The sequence below is a fragment of the Antennarius striatus genome, chromosome 19, assembly GCF_040054535.1.
Source record: "Antennarius striatus isolate MH-2024 chromosome 19, ASM4005453v1, whole genome shotgun sequence".
In the NCBI taxonomy this organism is placed as follows: domain Eukaryota; kingdom Metazoa; phylum Chordata; class Actinopteri; order Lophiiformes; family Antennariidae; genus Antennarius; species Antennarius striatus.
In genome coordinates this window covers 15,705,379-15,725,963 of record NC_090794.1, presented here as the reverse complement: position 1 = coordinate 15,725,963, position 20,585 = coordinate 15,705,379, and the positions used below count along the sequence as shown (strand labels likewise).

The window sequence follows — 20,585 nt, the reverse complement described above, 5'->3', positions numbered from 1 at the left end:
GTATCAGCGCTCCATCACGCTACGCTTGAAGTGTGCCAAACATATTCTGTTAACTACCGGCTAATCAAATCAGTTACTAGTAGGTGGAAGTTAGCCAGTCAATAAAATGAAACTGCAGTCAATAAAATGAAACTGCAGAAAGCAGAACATTAGACTTTACTACCTTATGCTACTAAACAAAGTATTTTGAAGGATTAGAAAAAACACATTTTCTTTGTTAGTGATCCAGCTGTAGTTGTTAATATGTAGTTATTACTGTATCTGATAACACATGAGCCCTGTGGCCTCTGAGCTCAAAGGACTGTCAGTCGTCACTGTGTTTGTGTCTCTGCTTGTCTGTCAGAGTATCAGCACACAATAGGCCTCTTTATCACTCCCTACTACACAGTATCAGAGCAGTGTGTGTGAGGAAAGGGGTGTGTATGGTATGTGCTGTGGGTTTTTTTCTCTATGTTCCTGTGTGTGTGTGTGTGTGTGTGTTCCTCTCCTCCATCCTTCAGTGGAATGTGACTCGGCAGATCTCTGTTATATTGGTAGTTCCAAAAGGCTTCATGTGCAGCCGTTCAACCAGTCAGTCAGCTTCACCAACACCACATTAGCTCTCTGTGTGGTAAGCTCTTCAGTAGCTAGTATTAGTGTATTTAGCTCAATTTTAGTTTTCATACAGATTTATGTAGGAATGTTTCCAGTCTTAATGCTCCTGCTGATGATCGGAATGAACATGACATGAATAAATGATAGTAAGGCTACGGCCCGTGTGCTGTTGTTATAAAGGGTTCACAAAGTTAGGTCACTTGAGTTCAAGAAGGGTTTACAGAACTTTGTTAGTTAGTACTCTGCTTTATTATCAGTAAGACCTATAGACATTGCTGATTCGCTGTTAGACTTTTTTAATGACAAACATGGTTTTCATTTCTGATACAAGCAGCCTTGGCATGTTATGTTAAACCTGCATTCCTGTTCACCTCAGAGTCTGTGTCTAGAGATTGAGCAAACACAGCAAGCTCCCGACCCTCAGGAACTACAACGATGGAGCCAACTCTCCTCTAAGGCTCGAGAGGAGCTGGGCACACTGCAGTGCATCCTGGGTAGCATGAAGGACAATCAGGTAGAGTGGTGTAGAAAGCATATGAGGGTGAAATGTGTCATCAGGGTGTTAAATATGAATGTTAATGCTGTGTTTTTCATACATGTTTAGGTGCATTTGGTGGAAGTTGAACGTTGGCTGGATGCAGTTGAGGAAATGTTGTCCCATGATGCATCAGGGATGAACGACGGGGAGAACCTTCAAGAAGAACTTAATCAGTGCAAGGTGAGAGGAAGATGTCATATAAATAGTGACACCTTTTAATAATTTAAGGATAAAGACACCATGACATCACCACTTAAGAGAAGAATCCACTTGTTGGTCTTCAGCTTCTGTTTCACAGTCAATTATTATTATTATTATTATTATTGAAGTAGATTTCTCTTTTCTTTCTTTCTGTGTTGTTTTTCCTTCTCTTTCTTTCATTCTCTTTGGTTCTCTCTCTACTCTTGTCTGTCCTTGCTGTACAGGAGTATGTAAATGAGATGGAGTCAGTGGAGGGGTCATTGAAGCAGATGGGGGAGAATGTGAGCGCTATACAGAAGACTGCAGTCCCCGGACTGGTTAAATGTGGGCAGGATTCACTGGACAAGTGCCTGGACAGATGGAACTCCCTCAGTAAACAGGTGAGCAAAACCTTGATCTATTTGTTTTTTGTACAATTACTTTCTGCAAATTCATGCCAAAAAGAAATATGCCTCATATTGTTCTTTTCAGCTGCTCATCCATCAGGAACACGTAGCAGAGACTCAGGAGAGGCAGATAAATCTAAAGAAGGACCTCGCAGAGATGCAGGAGTGGATGACCCAGGTCGATGAGGAGTTCCTCATGAGGGACTTTGAATACAAGAGCCCTGAGGAGCTGGAAGCATCACTAGAGGAGATGAAGGCGAGTAAAAATCAAATATTTTGAAACCTGTGGAAAGCATGTTATTTCTATATAAATATAGTGATCTGGACGTACTTACTGATGTTATCTCATAGAGGGCTAAAGAGGATGTGCTACAGAAGGAGGTGAAAGTAAAGATCCTGAAAGACAGCATCCACGTCCTGATGTCCAGAACATCGCCCCCTGCTGGGGGTGGCAGGCAGGAGCTGACCTCAGAGCTGGAGGTGGTGCTGGCCAACTACCACAAGCTGTGTGACCGTTTTAAGAGCAAGTGTCACACTCTGGAGGTAATGTGTGTGTGGGTGGACCGTTCATTTCTTTTATAATGCGATATCTTTAAATGAACGGTTCAAGCTTCCGGTAAGAAGAAGTTCCTGTTGTGTTTTTGTTGGGTTTGAGTTTAGTCTCAAATCTTCTATTATGAAAAACTGCTGTGGCCCATTGTCATTATTCATAGTTGTATGTATCACTGGCACAATTTGTCAAGTTAGGGCTACAAGATTCAGGACCAGAATAACATGTTGGTTTATTCATCACATCGTTTCTTGGCCTCCCATTCGTTGATGTTCATCCAAAGGAGTAGAAAAGCTTGAAGGGTCCTGGTGAGTCTGGTTCAGGATGTATGCTAAGTCACCGTTTGGAACTCCATTTTTCATCAATGTCATCCTCCAGACTCTGCAGGGTAAAGATCAGATCTGACACGTTACCTTAAGTCCATTCATCATCCTTCCATTTATGTCTTCGCAGTTTAGTGTCAGAGTACTCTAGAAGGGTTTTTGTGGAAATGCCTTGCAGTGTTTTTAGTTTTAAATTGACTTGAAATTATAATCAAGGGCAGACTTAATATAGCTGTCACTTTGTAGTAGCATTAATTATGTTCCTTTGTTGCCTTTCCCTTCTGGTGGCTGTGTTTGTTTGTGTCTGAATCAACACTCCAGGAGGTTTGGTCCTGCTGGATGGAGCTGCTCCAGTACCTGGAGATGGAGCAGAGCTGGCTCAACACACTGGAAGAGAAAGTCCGAGCTACTGATAACCTACCAGAGAGCACTGAGACCGTCAATGAAGCCCTGGAGGTACACACAAGCGCATGCACACGCACACACACACACACACACACACACACACACACACACACACACACACACACACACACACGCACACACACAGGGCCATTTGTCCCCACCCCTAAGAATACTGGGAGGGCCGTTTTCCCATAGCAACAAGTAGACTACACCAATAGCATTCTCAAACTGTCTGTAAAGCAGTCTGCAGTATTGTAATACTGCATGAGTGTGTGTGATAGAACCTGATAGAGGGTTTATAATGCCTGGTCATGTCACCTGGGTGCAGGACTAGAAGTCTACCCTAACCATTCACTAGCAGTTTCTCAGTTTCAGTTTGATCTGTTAAAATTAATGATTAGAAGATTAGATTTCATTTTGTTCTCAGACTTGAGTGCTCCCTTCTGGTTGGAGCAGCGACAGCTTGAAATGCAGGAGCAAAACAGGACATGTTCCACATCTGGATGTATTAAATTGACATCAGACCAGATATGTTCTGCTAAGCTGCATTCTAATCACTCAAGCTTTCAAATAATTATCAGATAAAACTGCAGAAAAACTGTATTTATGTAAACTTTAAGAACTGTTATTACTGTGACAGCTGCTTCAAAATAATATCACATATTTTCCGAAATGTCAAGAGGTACAATCTCATAAGTCCATATACAGTGGTGTGAAAACATGTTTCCCCTTCTGGGGGTTGCATGATTGTCACACTTAAATGTTTCAGGATCAAACAAATTTAAATACTAGTCAAAGACCAACACAAGTAAACACAAAATGCATTAAATTAAACGGAGGTTTTTATTATTCAGGGAGAAAAAATCAAAACCTCCATGGAACTGTACGAAAAAGTGATCGCCCCCTCAACCTAATAAGTAGTCGAGCCACCCTTAGCAGCAACAACTGTGATTAGGGTTTGCAGTGTGTCTCGCGCAGCGCCGTGGGAGAGTTCTGGCCCACTCATCTTTACAGAATTGTTGAAATTCAGCCACGTTGAAGGGTTTTCGAGCATAAACCGCCTTTTTAAGGTAGAAAAAGTGTTTGTAAAATGGTCATAAATGCATATTTTCATCCTACAGTGCTGCAGGCACATGTTAAATAGAATTGTTCAAAACTGTTGTAGGGCTCAGATTCTTCATAAATAAATCATTTTGTAGTGAGACCAGCCATTCACGTTCATTTGTTTGTAGAATCCTAATCTTACCTGGTTCCTATATAATATAGCCAGCAAAGACAAATAATTTCACAAATCAACATGCCTTAAGAGCTGTTCACCAAGTGAAACCTGTCTCTTCAGTGAAGTTACTCTTCGTAAACTAAACCCTTCATTACAATATACCTATATTCTGTGTGTGTTTAGATCTTCATTGACATTTTCAACCATGTTCTTCTGGCTCTTCCTCTCTTTGGTGCTATATCCGTTAACTGCTTCAAGCATGGCTGTCAAACTCATTTTAATCACAGCGCTGCTGCTAAAACATTGCATAGAGATGAAGGAAAATGAAGCCCCTTGAAGACATCACTTCTTGTCTTTGTCCTTATATGTTTTGGCCATTTTTCCTCTCCCTTTCAATGACCTCCAGGAAGGAAATGCAGCATTAATACCCTGCATTAATGATGACTGCTGCAATCAGACGAATGCCTGCGCTCCACAAGCTTCCCTGTTTCTCCGTTAGAAATACCTAGTTTGTTTGTTTAGCCCCTTCATCTTTGTCATCACACACACATTCACAAGCGTTTTTTTCATTAATTTTCTCTGAGGAGTTTTCATGCATCAAAAATGTGGCGTCTTTCTCTGTTACAAGTTTTTTTTTCATTCCCTCTATTTATTCTGGATTCTGTGTCAAATGTTTGGAGCTAAGAAGCTGTTTTACTTTCTTGAGCTTTGTTGTGACTTTATTTGAAGTGTTCTAACTCTCTGGGGTTTCTTCTCTCCAGGATTCACTTGCGTACCGTCTTTATTGCTTTATTTTTTTCCTCATTGTCTGTTCATAAAAGTATTCTTTTCTCCATCTCCCCATTCACCATCAGTCTTTGGAGAGCGTGCTGCGCCACCCAGGGGACAACCGTACCCAGATCAGAGAGCTAGGTCAGACTCTGATAGACGGCGGCATACTGGACGAACTCATCAGTGAAAAACTAGAGGTCTTCAATTCCCGACATGAGCAGCTAAACCACCAGGTCAGGACTCTGATGTTGTGCGTGTGTTTATTGTGTTCTATATTTCAATACAGCCAGCCATTTGCATGTTTTTACCAGAAGAATTAGAAAATGACAAATATGACCTTGTCTCTTTACACCCAAACATATTCCTAGGCAGCGGCTAAGAGATTACATCTTTGTTTTGGTTTTATTTTTATAAGCATTTTTGAGTGTTTGGTGTTATAGTGTAATCATTACTACTTAATATACTTATTAGTACTACTGTATATCAAACTATTTCAGACTGTTTCAGTCACTGTGAGACATTCAAACCCATAACCTGATGTCCTCCAGGCAGTAAACAGGCAGATCAGCCTTGAGCAGCAGCTGCAAACTCTGAAGGAGAACGAAGAGGCGCTCCAGACGCTGCAGGAGTCTCTTAGCCAGCTGGACCATACGCTCACCTCCTACCTCACAGATCGCATTGACGCCTTCCAGCTCCCACAGGAGTCGCAGGTACAGTCTAACCGTAGCACGGCCACAGGAGGTACCAGACAAGATAGGACACTGGATTTAGTTCTCTGCAGGCAGTTTTTTCTATGGATGCTTGGTGAGCCTGAGAAGTCACCAGTGGAGTGACTCAAATTCACACACGGTGAAAGAAAAATCTCTTAATGAGATCAATGTAAACATAGTTGAATATTTTTTTTGTTGTGTTCTATGAAGTGTAAAACATGGATTACCACATATAAATGCCCTCAACATGATTATGTAACATTTGTTCAATGGAATTTTCCTTCAGACCATCGGGGCAGAGATTGCAGCCCACGAGGTGACAGTAGATGAGATGAGGAGGAGAAATGTGGCCAACTTGCCTCCCCCCACCTCTGATGGCAAAGCTGCTCGAGGTGGGACGATGCTTGACCTGCTACAGGTAACACTGCCTCCTGCTGGAGAACGTCAGGAACTGCAGGAAAAGTCGTAAGGCTGGTTTCTAGTTCAGCCACCACAGTCAAAACAATGGAATTATTACTAGATGTACATGCAATCATGTCTCTTGAGCATTAGTAAGAGCTGCCTGATTGGTTTTACTGATGGACCATTTAGTTAAGACTCATCTGGTTTGGCTCTACATTTTAAAATTCTTTTTATACCTTTCCCTGATTATGGATTAGCTGTATATTGTTAAGACATTGTGTATTTTCATCTTTAAAGTATAAAGAAATGTAAAATTGGGACTTCTTGGTTGTTTTGTCTATACTATGAATTAAATGTACATTTTTACAAACTATGCCTTATCCCCACTGCAGAGGAAATTGAGGGAGATCTCCACAAAGTACCAGCTTTTCCAGAAGCCAGCTAACTTTGAGCAGCGCATGCTGGACTGTAAGAGGGTCCTGGATGGAGCCAAAACTGAGCTGCATGTTCTTGATATTAGGGATGTGGATCCGGAAAAAATTCAATCCCACCTCAGTGGTTGCATGGTGAGAGATACAACTTATGTGATCGAACGGTGGTTTCATTTTAAAATTCCACAAACTGTACTGTGTTCACATTACAGTGTTGAACCGTCTATGATTTATTCTAGGATACATAACCTAAAAAAAGAAAGGCCAGACCTAGTCATCTATTTTATGTAGACACAAACAAAAAAAGTACATCTCACACTCACTTCAGTCTAATTTACGTCATTTTAAAGAAACTCTACAAGTTGCTGAGTGAGGTAAAGCTGGAGGTAGAGACCGTGATAAAGACGGGTCGACAGATTGTGCAGAAACAGCAGACGGAGAACCCCAAAGCCATGGACGAACAGCTCACTGCTCTAAAACTGCTTTACAATGACCTGGGGGCACAGGTAACTGATTTGACAGATACTTGAAATCAAAGTCATTCTTCTTTTTCAGTAAAATGGTGTTCAGATAATGAGTGACATTCAATATCTCTGTGGCTGTTTTAAGACACCATCATTTGTCTTCTCTTTAAAGGTAACGGAGGGAAAGCAGGACCTGGAAAAAGCTTTGTCTCTGTCTCAGAAGTTCCAAAAGGAGAGCGCCGCCCTGCAGGAGTGGCTGAGCACCAATGAGGGGGTGCTGCAGCAGAAGAACAGCTGTGGAGACATGCCGGCCGACATCGATGCTGAGATCGGGTGGGCTAATGTGAGTCTTCATGCAAAGATGTCAGCAGGTCCCCTCAACAGGAACCGAGAAGTAGTTGGGTGTTCTTCCAGAAGGTGGAGCAGAAGCTCCTCTGTAGCAGACTTTCTATACCAGACTGCATCTAGATGAGACTGTATATCAGACTGTATCTATAACAAAATGTATCTGTATCATACTAGATCAAACTGTATCTATATCAGACCATACCTCAGACTGTATCTATATTAGACTGTATTTATATCAGACTGTATCCATAATGGACTTTATTTATATCACACTGTATCTATACTAGACTTAATCTTGATGAGACTTTATATCAGACTAGATCAAACTGTATGACAAACCATATCTAGATCAGACTGTATTTATAATAGACTGTATTTGTAACAGATTGTATCTACGGTGGTATGAAAAAGTTTGGGCACCCCTGATAATTTTCAAGATTTTCCATTATAAATCACTGCTTGTTCAGATCAACAATTTCAGTTAAATATATAGCAGAAAAACTGAGTAATATTTGAGAAGTGAAATGAAGTTTATAGGATTTACATAAAATGTGCAATAATTATTTAAAGGTAGGCCGGTGCATAAATTTGGGTACCCTTGTTGTTTATTGATTTGAATACCTTTACCACTAATTATTGGTACACAAAATTTGTTTAGTAAGCTCATTGACCCTTCATCTACAATAATTTAGAAAGGATATTTACGGTGGCCAATTGTAAGTTGGTGTCCTCTTTGCATTTTCTATGAAGAGTGGCAACACGGAAGCCTCAAAACAACTGTCAAATGCCTTGAAAAAACGAAGATTGCTCAACATCATAGTTTAGGGGAAGGATGTAAAAATCTAAAAGATTTCAGCTGTCAGTTTTCACTGTAAGGAATGTAGTGAGGAAATGGAAGACCACAGGCACAGTTCTAGTTAGGGCACAAAGTGGTAAGCCAAGAAAAATGCCAGATAAGCAGAGGCAACTGATTGTGAGAACAGTTAAAGTTATCCCACAGATCAGCTCCAAAGACGTACAACATCATCTTGCTGCAGATAGTGTCACTGTGCATCGTTCAACTATTCAGCACACTTTGCACAAAGGGATGCTCTAGGTACCAGGTACTGGCAATCTTGTTGAAGTTGAAGGTCGCTTGGATTCCAGTACCTATCAGCAGATTCTTGCAAACAATGTTTAAGAATCTCAAAGGTAGGGCAAAAGTTGAAGTTATGCTGGGGCTGGTTACGTCAACAGGACAGCAATCCTCAATGCTGTTCAAATTCTACTAAGGCATTCATGTAGAGGAACAAGTACAGTGTTCTGGAAATGCCATGTCACTCCCGGACCTGAATATTGTCAAAAATCTTTGGTGTGATTTAAAGCGGGCTGACCAGGCTAGCAACCATCAAACTAACCGAACTGGAGAAGTGTTATGAAGACAAATAGTCAAAAATAACCAACCAAAATCCAGAACCTCATTGGAAGCTATAGAAAGTATTCAGTGGCTTTTATTTCTGCAAAACAGGCTCTACTAAATACTGATTTCATTTGTGTGTTGGGGTGCCCAAATGTATGCACCAGCCTACTTTGGTTTAAATAATTAGTGCACACTTTTTGTAAATCTTATGAACTCCATTTCACTTCTCAGACTACATCAGACTGTATTTATAACAGACTGTAACTGTATCTGACTGCATCTATAACAGACTATATCCAACTGTATCAGACTAGATCAGACTGTATCTGTAACAGACTGTATCAACATCAGACTGTATCTTTATCAGACTAGATCAAACTGTATCATCTTGTATCAGAGTGGGTCATGGACAAATATTTATTTAATACTAAACCCTAAAAGCTCTCAGTAGATGGTGATAAATTATTGAATCATGACGGCCATCACATAAAACTTGTTTATTGTAAATAATATTCCCTGTTATTGTGCATGGCTCTGTCAGGGCCTGCGGAAGGAGTCTGAGCGTCGTAAGGCGGGGCTGTCCAGCCTGATGGAGACCAGCGCCGGTCTGCAGACTCTGGTGGAGGGCAGTGAGGCTCAGTTGGAGGATAACCTCTGTGCCCTCAATGATTCCTGGGACCGCGTTCGCACATGGACTGAGGACTGGCTTAGTGCTGTGCTTGTGAGTACAAGTCTTTTCTATCGCCAGGCTGTTGCATTCTTCCTTTTGTATTATTTAAGAGTGAATATTCACAACACGTACCGTACTTACTTTGTGGAGCAGATTAGATTAGATATACTTTAATCATCCCAGACTAGGAAATTCACATGTTACAGCAGCATTCAGACAGGCAAAAACAGGGTGAATATACATTGAAGAAAAATTAAGACAATAATTATAATAATAATAATAATAATTTAGACATTAATAATAACCTTGTAGAATGTGGTCAAAAATCTTGTGAGACCTTCATGATCATTTATTGTCAAGATTGTGAGGTTGCATCCAAAATCTGAAAGTGTTAATTGGAACCATAATCATCGTCCTGTTTTTCATTTCAAATGTAGTTCTTTGTCATTTACACATTTTAATGAGCTCTGTCTGGAGATTTCAACACAATCGCCTAAAGAATGATTAGTTATTTGGTTTCAATCTTTTGCCATGGAACAGGAATTTTTAAGACAAATTTCACTTTTCTTTCAAGCCCTAGTCAAAAGACATCCGCATGTCTTAGAAGTTCTTGTCCTTCCAACAGTCTGCAATAACAATTCAGAGCCATGTTGACCTAGCCCTCAATGCTTGTTTTCCTGTTGCCTTGTCCAAACAAGGCTCTGATACATTGTTCTTTTATTGCATACATTCAGAGTCACCAGAATGAAGTAGAAATCTTCGATGAGAACTTGGCTCACATCAGCACCTGGCTCTACCAGACTCAGATCCACCTGGACGAGGCTGAACGTGTGGTGCCGGCAGAGAGGGAGAAAGTGGTAAAGGTGCGACAGGGACTCTTTGTACTGGGAGGTAGAATATATGTGTGTGAAGAGAATGAGAATGGCCCTAAAGCAGAGACACAGTGCATAAATTGTAATTAAAACTTTGATTGAAGCCTGGAAATGTATTTGAATCATACCTTGACGATTTTAGAAATATGTAATAGCAGCTTAGATTTATGGTAATCACTGCCTCTGGTGAGGAATTGCATCCTGCTGAAATCCATCAAGGAAATCCCCTCCTATTACCTTGATATATAGAGAGACCTGAATGCTAAATGTCCTACTCTGTTATTGCAGCAGTAACTTTTTATGTTTTGTGAAGGTGGGCTTTTTCTGGATGTACACCGACAGTATGTGGATTCTACTAGGGCCTTTGTTTCTGAGCTAGCGCAAAAAAGGTTTTCTGAAGTGTAGGAAATAAAGGACAAAAGGGGAAAAGCTGTCTTTATCAAACAATTAGACCTGATGTTGTAAAAATGTACATTTAGCCTTTTCCTTGCTATTGTCATGACGGCTGGAAGTTTCACTAATTGGATGATGTCTTGTAGTGCTAATGACAAATACATTCTAACCACTGTGGTTTAAAGTCTGCCATCCAGAGATGATGACTGATCTGAAAAATGAATTCAATAACCAGCGACTCCATGATCTTCCTCAGCACATGCTGGAGGAGCTGGAGGACGTCGGTCTCCGCGTGGACAATGTGAAGGACCAGGCCATCATCCTCATGACCAGCAGGGGCCCCGCCTGCCGGGATGTAGTGGAGCCCAAACTGGCTGAGCTCAACTGCAACTTTGACAAAGTGTCCCAGCACATCAGAACTGCCCAGGTACGCAAGCGAGAACATTGCTAACACTCAAACATACAGGTTACATTTCACTCAGTCTGGGTTTGTTTGTTGCATTCAGATGATGACCAGTCTGGAGTCGGGTGCAGTAGACTTGAACCAGCAGGCCCCTCAGGTACAGGAAACAGGAGTAATAGCTGGGAGGAATAATTTTCATAAACAGTTCACTGAGAACGACTTAATCAGTCATAAAACATATCATAAATCATATATGCCACATTCCGACTGAGTCTTGTGTAACATATGTTGCATTGACTTGAGGTGTGTGTTTTCTGAGGTGAGATTTGTGGTATTTTGGTCTCATTAGGTCCTTCACAGCCAGGAGATCAGAGAGGAGAGTGAGGCTCAGACTCGTCCTGCTGAGCCTCTGGTCCTCAGTGAGGTGAAGAACCTCAAGGCAGAGCTCCAGGCCAAAGTGAAGGATCTACAGCAGCGGGAAGACCCAGCAAACCTCCTGGATGACGAGAAGGTAGACAAGGTAGACTCTCAGTTTGTTTGTCTGCAGCATTTTTATTCAGCTTCGAAAACTTTTAGTGAATAGTAGTGTTTGCTTTGATAAAATACTGCAGGTGATGTAGCACAGGGTTGAAGCATATTGAAAATATGCACACCGTCTATTATTTGGGCTTCCAACATCAGCACTTTTCCAGAGGAAAGGTTCAGTGAGATTTCTGCCTTGCTGTGGGCTGCCACCTGATAAGACAAGCATTTTCTCATTTGGCATTCCAAGGCCTAACATATTCAAGCTGCGTTATCAAGGTTTGTGACGTTAAACTCCACCTGAATGATCCTGACCAGTCCAAAGCAAGGTCAGTATGCCAGCAAGGACGCTCTCTTTGTGACTGAAGGAATTTCCCAGAAGGAATTTCTACTGTTTCCATTCTTAGTTACTGGTTAGCAGGTTTTGTAAGTCAGCATTTTGCACCAACTGAATTGGTAGCTATATATATATGTGTTGAAGACTACTGCAGGAAATCAATCTCTTCATTTGACCCACTGTTAACACCAGATGGACGAGGAGAAAGCTGGAGTCGAAGACTTGCTGAGAAGAGGAGAAGAGCTGCTGCAGCAGACTTCAGAAGAGGGCCAGAGGGAGGAGTTGAGACTTCTGCTGCTTCGACTGCAGAGCCAGTATTCATCTCATAGGGTGAGAGGCTTCCAATGATGCTGTCTTTAAGCATTTCTTGCTGTTTTTAATCCGTGGGCATGCAGCTGTCTGCCATATCGCGCCTGCCTGTTGTGTGCTATTGCAATTCGGTCAGTGTGTGTGTTTGTCTGCTTTAGGAGTTGTGGGTGCTGCGAGGCAGGCAGGTAGAGGTCTCGGCAGACTTGTCGTCTTCTCACGCCCTGAAAGAACAGATGAGTCCACCTCCAGCTCAGGTGTGGGATTCACACATGCACACTCACATGGTGAACATAAACTCTTACTAGGACTACACTAATGACCGTAGCGGTAGTTTTTCATAATGAAACACTGATGTTATCATTCATCATTCACCTTGTTCTGTCCTCTGTCCTGTGGTGTGCAGGAGATGTCATCGGTGGAGTGCAGCAGTAATCCTTCACTGAGTCCCTCCGACTACCTGTTGGACATCAACAAGGTGCTCCTGGCCATGGCTGACACCGAGCTGCTTCTGAACTCCTGTGAGCTCAGCGGGGGGCTCTACGAAGACTTTTCTAACCAGGAGGACACTCTGAGGGTGGGTCGATACTCAAACCTTCAGTTTAGGAATGAAATTTTGTGGAAGTCCCTCCATGGTTTGTTGATTAATTGGAAAGTTTAGTGCATGTTTAGTTGGGCTTTAGAATGCATCTCCTGTGAATCAACCAAGACTCTCTGTTTCTCTTGTTAGAGTAGCTTTCTATCTCTTCTGCTGCCCTCTAATGCTGGAGAGGGACACTTCTTCTTCTTCTTTTCCTTTTGGCTTTTCCCTTCAGGGGGACACTGACAGTCAAAAAGAATTAGTACCTTGTGTTTCTGATCTGCTCCGAAGTGAGCTCTTCCTTTGCTCATTCTTCACCCTCCCTCAAAATTACAATTAATTGTGTTGCTGGGGATGAACAGAAACCAGACTGAAAGCACAGCAGAACTTTGTTGGTGGAGGTAGTTCTTGAATATAGAAAGTACTGTGAAGCACAGAGTTCTGACAGCCAAAGTCTAGAGCATTTTTAATGTTGGGTTTTACTCAGTGCTATAAATGATTAGGTTTGAGAAGTGCAAGTGATCAGGAAATAATTGCCAGTCTGGTGCAACTGAGATTATGATTTGATGAAATTAATAATTTTCTTTTTTCAGTCCTCTACTCTTCTTATAGATGGAATATTCTAATTGTAGTTGGAAGCTTCGAGCAATGATTTGAATTCATCCTCTTCCCTCTCATGTTTCTGGTGTTTGTCTTCCTTTAGAGTATCAAAAAGAATCTGGAGCGTCTTGGTGATCAAATCACAGAGATCCACGAACGTCAGCTTGATGCCATTCGGGTTGCTTCTCCTACTGAGGTTGCCCAAATTGGTGACGAGCTCACTAACCTCAATGCTGAATGGGACCGTGTCAACCGCATGTACAACCACCGTAAAGGGTTTGTGCACCAATGTGTCACACACCAATCACATGAAATTAACTCAGCTTGGAGTTAGGTGCCAAATAAACCTTCCCTATCCTCTCTCAGAGAATATTGTGACTGGGGAGAGAAGTGCAGTGAAGAGAGAGCTGCTGTTTTCAGATATTAATATGTGGTCTAAGCTGCAGGGACCTTAAATGCCAGCTGTCTGGTAGTCAGTAGACAGCAGATAAAATACACAGGGCTCAGGACCAAACCCTACACAGACACATTGACCTTGATCACTATCAAAATAATTCCTCGGGCCCAAACAATCTCATGCCTGCTCACACATCGTCTCTGTCACACACACACACACACACAGGGTCACCTTGACTACCATCATCACAACTCCTTGGGCATAAACAGTCTACAGTTGCTGAGCACAGTATATGCACATACAAGAATAAACTAGTAAGCTCATTTTGGAGATTGCACAAATGTGGAAGCACACTGTCTGAAATCGCAGTAACCTCTGGGCATCATTAAAAATCAACTGAACTGAGTATGTTTTGTAAAACTGCTCATCCAAACCTCATTTCCTCACCTTGTCTAACTGATCTGATTTGTTGTGCTCCAAGCAGTGCTATAAGAGGAAATAGTGCTGACGTGGACCATCAATGTGATAAAGATCTTCTTTTTTCTCCATTGAATGTTTTAAGTAATTAACTTCTCGGCCTATGCTGATTTATGTAATAGTGTCTCCGTGCCCCTTCTGTTGTCTACGTCTCCTGGTGTTAGGACTGCAGCTTCATTCTCTGCTGTCTAAAGCAGAACAGCTATGACGTTTTTCCGCATTGTAAAGGAATTTTTCCAGCAGATGACCTTGATTGTACTTGGAGAAAGTTAGGAATGACAAAAAGAAAGCTAAATTACTAAACGCAAATATTATGACCATTTCTGTGGTATTTGTAGTTGATGGACAAGCTTGTTTTTTTTTTAAACGGCCAGGTGACTTGACAAACACTATCACTGGTTTTGTCTGCTGTAATCATTCTATTCCCTCCTGTTTGCTGTACAGGAGTTTTGATCGTGCTGTAGAGGAGTGGAAGCGGTTCCATTGTGATATGAATGACCTCAGCCAGTGGCTGACGGATACAGAGATGCTTCTCTCTGAGAGCGTCAGCCGTGATGGACAGCTGGACCTGGACTCTGCGCGACAACATCAAGAGGTCAGTGAAGTTGAAGGAGCCAGTGCAGGTCTGAGGTTGTGCTTTGTGTTACACTGCAACACTTTGTGTAACACAGGCGTTTAGGTCTTGTAAACATTGATTTTTTTTCTTTCATAGACTTTTTTTATGGCGCTCCACATTTATCATCAGGAATTCTGTTGAGTTAATATTGAATCATGTGCTCCTGTATGTGCAGGTTTATTTACATCAGAATGCAGTGATGATATTTTTAAAATAGAAGCAGCTTGATGGTTGATAATGTCAGACTGGAGACATTTACATTCTGTTATCAAAGGAGAAACCAGTTCTATTCTGTGGCTGATGAACAAACACAATACTTAACGTTTTGTTATGTAGAGCGACAAATAGAGAGAAATAAATGAACAGGTAGATGAGAAGAGGCCCCTGAATTTGCTTTATTTTATTGCAAAAGCTGCAGAATAATTTCCGAGGGGAACTCAGTTCTGCTGCTGCATTATTGCTGACATCCCACTGCCAACAATTAACACCTTTTATGGGAGTGATTTGTAATGTTCAGGCTACACTCCGTCTCCCCTGCTCCTTTACATGTTTTCACAGTGGCTGAGAGTAAGATGAAAGATCAATTAGCTGACTCACTCTTCAGCGGACTTAGCAATTACTCAGACTACTTTATGACTCCGTCTTGGCAAGTTAAATCTTTCTTAGTGGAAGCGGCGATTTGGCAGCTTAAACCTTGATGTTCCATAAATCATGTGGTCAGATCAGAGGTTTGAATGTGGAGGTGGACTCCGGTGGGGGATTTGGACTGGAGTGATCAGGCCTTTGCTGTTTGATTGATCCCAGATAATCCCCTTTTTGTGAGGTTTTCCCAGTTGTCAGTCCCTCATTTTGTCTGTTATTCATCTATTCAACTTACAGGAGTTTGAAGAGGGGCTCTCCAGTCACCAGCCTATCATGGCTATGCTGACCCCCACTGGGGAGCATATAATTGGGCAGCTGTCCTTCCCTGATAGATCCCTGCTTGAAGAAAAGCTTAAGACTCTTGGTCATCGTTGGAAAGCTGTTAGCCACCAGGTCCTTGAGAGACAGCAGAGGTAACATCACTTATGAGCTAAACAAATCAGATTGATTCACATGTACAGTACAGACCAAAAGTTTGGACACACCTTCCCATTCAATGAGTTTCCTTTCTTTTCATGACTATTGACATTGTAGATTCACACTGAAGGCATCAAAACTATGAATTAACACATGTGGAAATATGTACTTTACAAAAAAGTGTAAAACAACTGAAAATACACCTTATATTCTAGTTTCTTCTAAGTAGCCACCTTTTGCTCTGATTACTGCTTTGCACACACTCTGCATTCTCTTGATGAGCTTCAAGAGGTAGTCACCGGAAATTGTTTCCACTTGACAGTGGCCCTGTCAGGTGTAATACGTGGGATTTCTTGCCTTATAAATGAGGTTGGGACCATCAGTTGTGTTGTGCAGAGGTCAAGTGGATACACAGCTGTTAGTCCTACTGAATAGACTGTTAGAATTTGTATTATGGCAAGAAAAAAGCGCGGCCATCATTACTTTAAGAAATGAAGGTCAGTCAGTCCAAAAAATTAGGAAAACTTTGAAAGTGTCCCCAAGTGCAGTCGCAAAAACCATCAAGCGCTACAAAGAAAGTGGCTCACATGAGGACCGCCCCAGGAAAGGAAGACCAAGAGTCACCTCTGCTGCGGAGGATAAGTTCATCCGAGTCACCAGCCTCAGAAATCGCAGGTTAACAGCAGCTCGGATTAGAGACCAGGTCAATGCCACACAGAGTTCTAGCAGCAGCCACATCTCTAGAACCCAATCGAGATGGTTTGGGGTGAGCTGGACCGCAGAGTGACGACAAAAGGCCCAACAGGTGCCAAGCATCTCTGGGAATTCCTTCAGGACTGTTGGAAGACTATTTCCGGTGACCACCTCTTGAAGCTCATCAAGAGAATGCCAAGAGTGTGCGAAGCAGTAATCAAAGCAAAAGGTGGCTACTTTGAAGAACCTAGAATATAAGACATATTTTCAGTTGTTTCGCACTTTTTTGTTAAGTATATAATTCCACATGTGTTAATTCATAGTTTTGATGTATTCAGTGTGAATCTACAATTTTCATAGTCATGAAAATAAAGAAAACTCTTTGAATGAGAAGGTGTGTCCAAACTTTTGGTCTGTACTGTATGTCTTGCTGCATTTTGAATACATAAAATTACGTTTAAAGTATTTGTTGAATTTGTTGACTTTGTTCCATCAGCGGCTGCATTTGTTTCCTTATCACTGTTGGCATGTTAACATTATCAGTTGTGTGTGTTTACAGGCTGGTTGGAGGAGATTCAGCGTTGTCAGAACTGGTGAGGAGACGCGAGCAGCTGGCAACATGGCTGGAGGAGGCAGAAAACGCTGTCAGCTCATTACCCGTCACTGCTACTGACAAAAACCTCAAAGAACTCAAGGTACAGTAGGCTCAAAACATGCCCGGGTTAGTCTAACTCACTGGAGTGCAGAGAGCTGCATTCCTGCTTCAGAGCCTTGTAGATTTTATTGTCAGCTCAGACTGTGAGGCATTTTCCACAAGTTGTTCACACTGTTGAGCCCAGCTAGCATCCACAGAAAAGTGTCCTCTCATATGTTTTTTTTAGTAATGTGTTATTGTTGAAGGAAATGTAAGTGCTCAATGTTTGTGTCTTCATTCCATTCAGCCATGGACCTCAGTCTGACCTCTTGACTTCCCTTTACATTTTTAACTGTCATCTTTTTTGTAGTACTTTCACAAATCAGTCCATTTCTGTCAGAAAAAACAAACACCAGTGTTGTCTCTTTCCCTGCAGGCCCTTGCAGAAGAAATTGACACACAGAACGAGCGTCTCGGATGGCTGAACAAGCACGCCCCACAGATCCTGGCCAGTCTGAATGTTAGCCCTCAAAGCAGAGACCATCATGTTGGCAAACTGAGAGCCATCAACCTGAACTGGAGCAAGGTACATGTGTACAGCCTTGTGACACCCACAGTGTGCCTGTCCTTGCTTTTCTGTCCTGTCTCCTCCATCTGTTTTCCACTCATTCTTTACCACCTTTTCCCTCTGCAGGTAACACATGAATTGCTGGAAAAAGTAGGGGAGGTGGAGGCTAACCTGCAGAGCCATGCCCAGTTCCAGGACAGAATGAACAGGCTCACTGACTGGATCATTGTCACACACCAGACGATTGTGACCAGAGGCCTGACTCCTGTCCAAGCACAGGTAGACTGTCTGAAGACATGACACATCAACACACAGAACTTTACTGGAAATCTGTTTACCACAAACGACTGTGTAAATCTGTTTTGTCTATTAACTCATTGACCTGCTGTAGGCTCTGGATGCCTCCATGAAGGACAGGAAGAAGGACCTGGAGGAACTGCTGGCTTATTCTATAGAGCTGCAGAAACGACAGCAGCTGCTGCCTCATGAAAAGGTACCAGATGATAAAGCCATATTGCACCTTTAAAGACCATTAATCTGCGTTAGGCTATTTTACGTCCTATAATTTTTATCACCCTGACATAAAGAAGTCGGGGTATATAGTATTCAGAGTGTCCATTTGTCAGTCTGTAACCACATTTTGTCTGGAGCATATCTCACAAACTACACACTTCACTTCACCAAACTTTACACACATGTAGCTGTGCCTTTTTTAAAGACATTTTTCATCACACTGTATATCCAAATCTATGTGCCCCTCTGTAGGCTAACCAACGAACGAGTTTATGCCGTATATATTGATGCATTTGCGGTGCAATGTTGTTGGAAGGTCAAGGGATATGACGTTTAATTGGTTGCTTTAATGAAAAGCTGGAAGCACTCAGTCATTCATTTTGTGTTTGCTCCGTGTGTGTAGAGTAAGGTGGAGCAGCTGGCAGCTGATTGGAAAGCTCTGGACGTTCAGCTGAGAGATTCTCTGCATCCACCCATGTCTCCAAGGACACAACATCAACACGGAATCCAGCACCAGCAGCTGGGTAAAGATGTCTAAGAAAACACTCAGTGAGGTTTACGAGTCCTCTCCTTTTGGTGTCTTGACTGTGCCTGTGGTGTTGACATGAAGCCACTCCACATGGTCCCAATGAAGTATTAAGACTTTAATGAGACGGAGAAAATTAGACATTGGATCATTAACAGGAAATGAAACGCTGATAATCATGTGCTTATGTTAGCAGCATTATGCACTCAGGTGGAAGATTATTAGTTTAGCTAATTCTGATGCATGAAAATTCATGACGAAATATGAAATAAGTCCTGGTTGAAGTACATCGAAACGAGGCTGGATGCTTTTTTCATCCCGATTAATGGTTAGTGTTAGCGAGCACTGAGAGCTTTTGGACATTAGGCTGGATGGGATAGGAGTTTGATCTTTTCATAGGAGTTTGATCTTTTCAATGTTCCTGTCCCTCCAACTTGATCTTAGTGTCTACGGTCCCCTCAGCCGTGCAGATGGCCAGCTTAGTGAGCGAGGACCCACATCACCAAACCCCACATACGCCAGACACAGTGGCGCCCACAGACCTCAATGAGACAGCCACTGAACTGGCAGACTGGCTGCTCCTCATCACACAGATGCTGAAGTCTAATATTGTGACAGTGGGGGACACCGAGGAGATCAGGATCACTATGGGACGTCTGCAGGTGAGGGGAGAGAAGTGTGGATGTCGACCATCCATCTGAGCTTTAACTGCTGGATAAAACAATGAGTGCCTTCATAAACATCGATGCTTTATCCTGGCAGGTGACAAAGAGTGACCTGGAGCAGCGCCACCCACAGTTAGAGGACATTTTCACCCTGGCACAGAACATCAAAAACAAAACTTCTAATGTGGATATTCGCACATCTATTACTGAGAAATGTATGTTAACGCAGAATAAACACAGTACATCTCCTAATATTAAAGAAAAAAAATTATTTTGATGTTTTCTCAGGTATTTAAAAAAAAGTGTATTCTCCTTTTCTCACATAACTTATAATTCATGTATCATCCCTCACCTTTCTGTTTCTAGTGGAAAGGGTTCGCAGCCAGTGGGATAGCACTCAGCATGGTGTTGAGACACGGCTCCAGCAGCTAGACAACATGATTGGCCACAGTAATCAGTGGGAGGTGCAGAGGAAGGAGGTGAAAGCCATCATCGGGCACAATGAAGGACGTTTCCACAGCCTTCTTCAGCAGTCCAGAGACCCTCTGACTAAACAACTTGCTGACAACAAGGTTACGGAAAAGTTTCTCTGCTTAACTCTCCATGACGTCTGGGCTTCCTGAGGTTATTTACTGGATCTCTGTCCTTACTACATAAAAGAAATGCATTCACGGGATTTTGTCAGTTCATTGTTGTGACGGAGAGAGCTATTTCCGAACCAAACTTCACGTTATGAACTATACAAAGTCCTTTATGCAGCTGTATAAATCTGTGCAAGGTGGGAAGGATTAAATCAACTTTCTTCAGTGTTACTTTAAATCTTAATAACATTTGTACAGCCACATCATCATTTTAATTTGAGATAATGATGAGTTGGCTGAGAGTTGATCGGGGAAAAAAGGGTTGCGTGCGTATCTGATGAATTACTAGAAGTGGCCACTAGAGGGCAACTGGGATTAACAGAATCCATCATGTTGGCTCTGCCGCTATTTGCCTGTTTTGTGTGTCCTTGT

At 42.1% G+C, this 20,585-nt stretch overlaps 1 protein-coding gene across 10 annotated transcripts in view; it reads left to right on the top strand.

The window, feature by feature from the left end:
- The window catches only part of utrn (utrophin), a 188,431-nt gene that overhangs the window by 37,300 nt on the left and 130,546 nt on the right, over positions 1–20,585 (top strand). For 7 of the 10 annotated variants that reach the window (XR_011038911.1, XM_068341986.1, XM_068341985.1 and 4 more), the window contains 31 exons: positions 971–1,108; positions 1,199–1,312; positions 1,558–1,713; positions 1,805–1,975; positions 2,071–2,262; positions 2,914–3,048; positions 5,071–5,220; positions 5,536–5,697; positions 5,984–6,115; positions 6,492–6,665; positions 6,881–7,036; positions 7,167–7,337; positions 9,283–9,462; positions 10,146–10,274; positions 10,933–11,103; positions 11,183–11,236; positions 11,429–11,599; positions 12,131–12,268; positions 12,406–12,531; positions 12,651–12,821; positions 13,528–13,700; positions 14,743–14,893; positions 15,794–15,969; positions 17,226–17,361; positions 17,737–17,886; positions 17,995–18,147; positions 18,260–18,361; positions 18,785–18,905; positions 19,352–19,569; positions 19,670–19,787; positions 19,939–20,144. Coding sequence is in view for 9 of the 10 variants with exons in the window: in XM_068341986.1 (XP_068198087.1) it covers positions 971–1,108; positions 1,199–1,312; positions 1,558–1,713; positions 1,805–1,975; positions 2,071–2,262; positions 2,914–3,048; positions 5,071–5,220; positions 5,536–5,697; positions 5,984–6,115; positions 6,492–6,665; positions 6,881–7,036; positions 7,167–7,337; positions 9,283–9,462; positions 10,146–10,274; positions 10,933–11,103; positions 11,183–11,236; positions 11,429–11,599; positions 12,131–12,268; positions 12,406–12,531; positions 12,651–12,821; positions 13,528–13,700; positions 14,743–14,893; positions 15,794–15,969; positions 17,226–17,361; positions 17,737–17,886; positions 17,995–18,147; positions 18,260–18,361; positions 18,785–18,905; positions 19,352–19,569; positions 19,670–19,787; positions 19,939–20,144 (4,695 nt within the window). In the remaining variant the exon portion in view is untranslated. The remainder of the gene's footprint in view (positions 1–970; positions 1,109–1,198; positions 1,313–1,557; positions 1,714–1,804; positions 1,976–2,070; positions 2,263–2,913; positions 3,049–5,070; positions 5,221–5,535; positions 5,698–5,983; positions 6,116–6,491; positions 6,666–6,880; positions 7,037–7,166; positions 7,338–9,282; positions 9,463–10,145; positions 10,275–10,932; positions 11,104–11,182; positions 11,237–11,428; positions 11,600–12,130; positions 12,269–12,405; positions 12,532–12,650; positions 12,822–13,527; positions 13,701–14,742; positions 14,894–15,793; positions 15,970–17,225; positions 17,362–17,736; positions 17,887–17,994; positions 18,148–18,259; positions 18,362–18,784; positions 18,906–19,351; positions 19,570–19,669; positions 19,788–19,938; positions 20,145–20,585) is intronic. The other 3 variants (XM_068341994.1, XM_068341987.1, XM_068341988.1) reach the window with 2 other exon arrangements.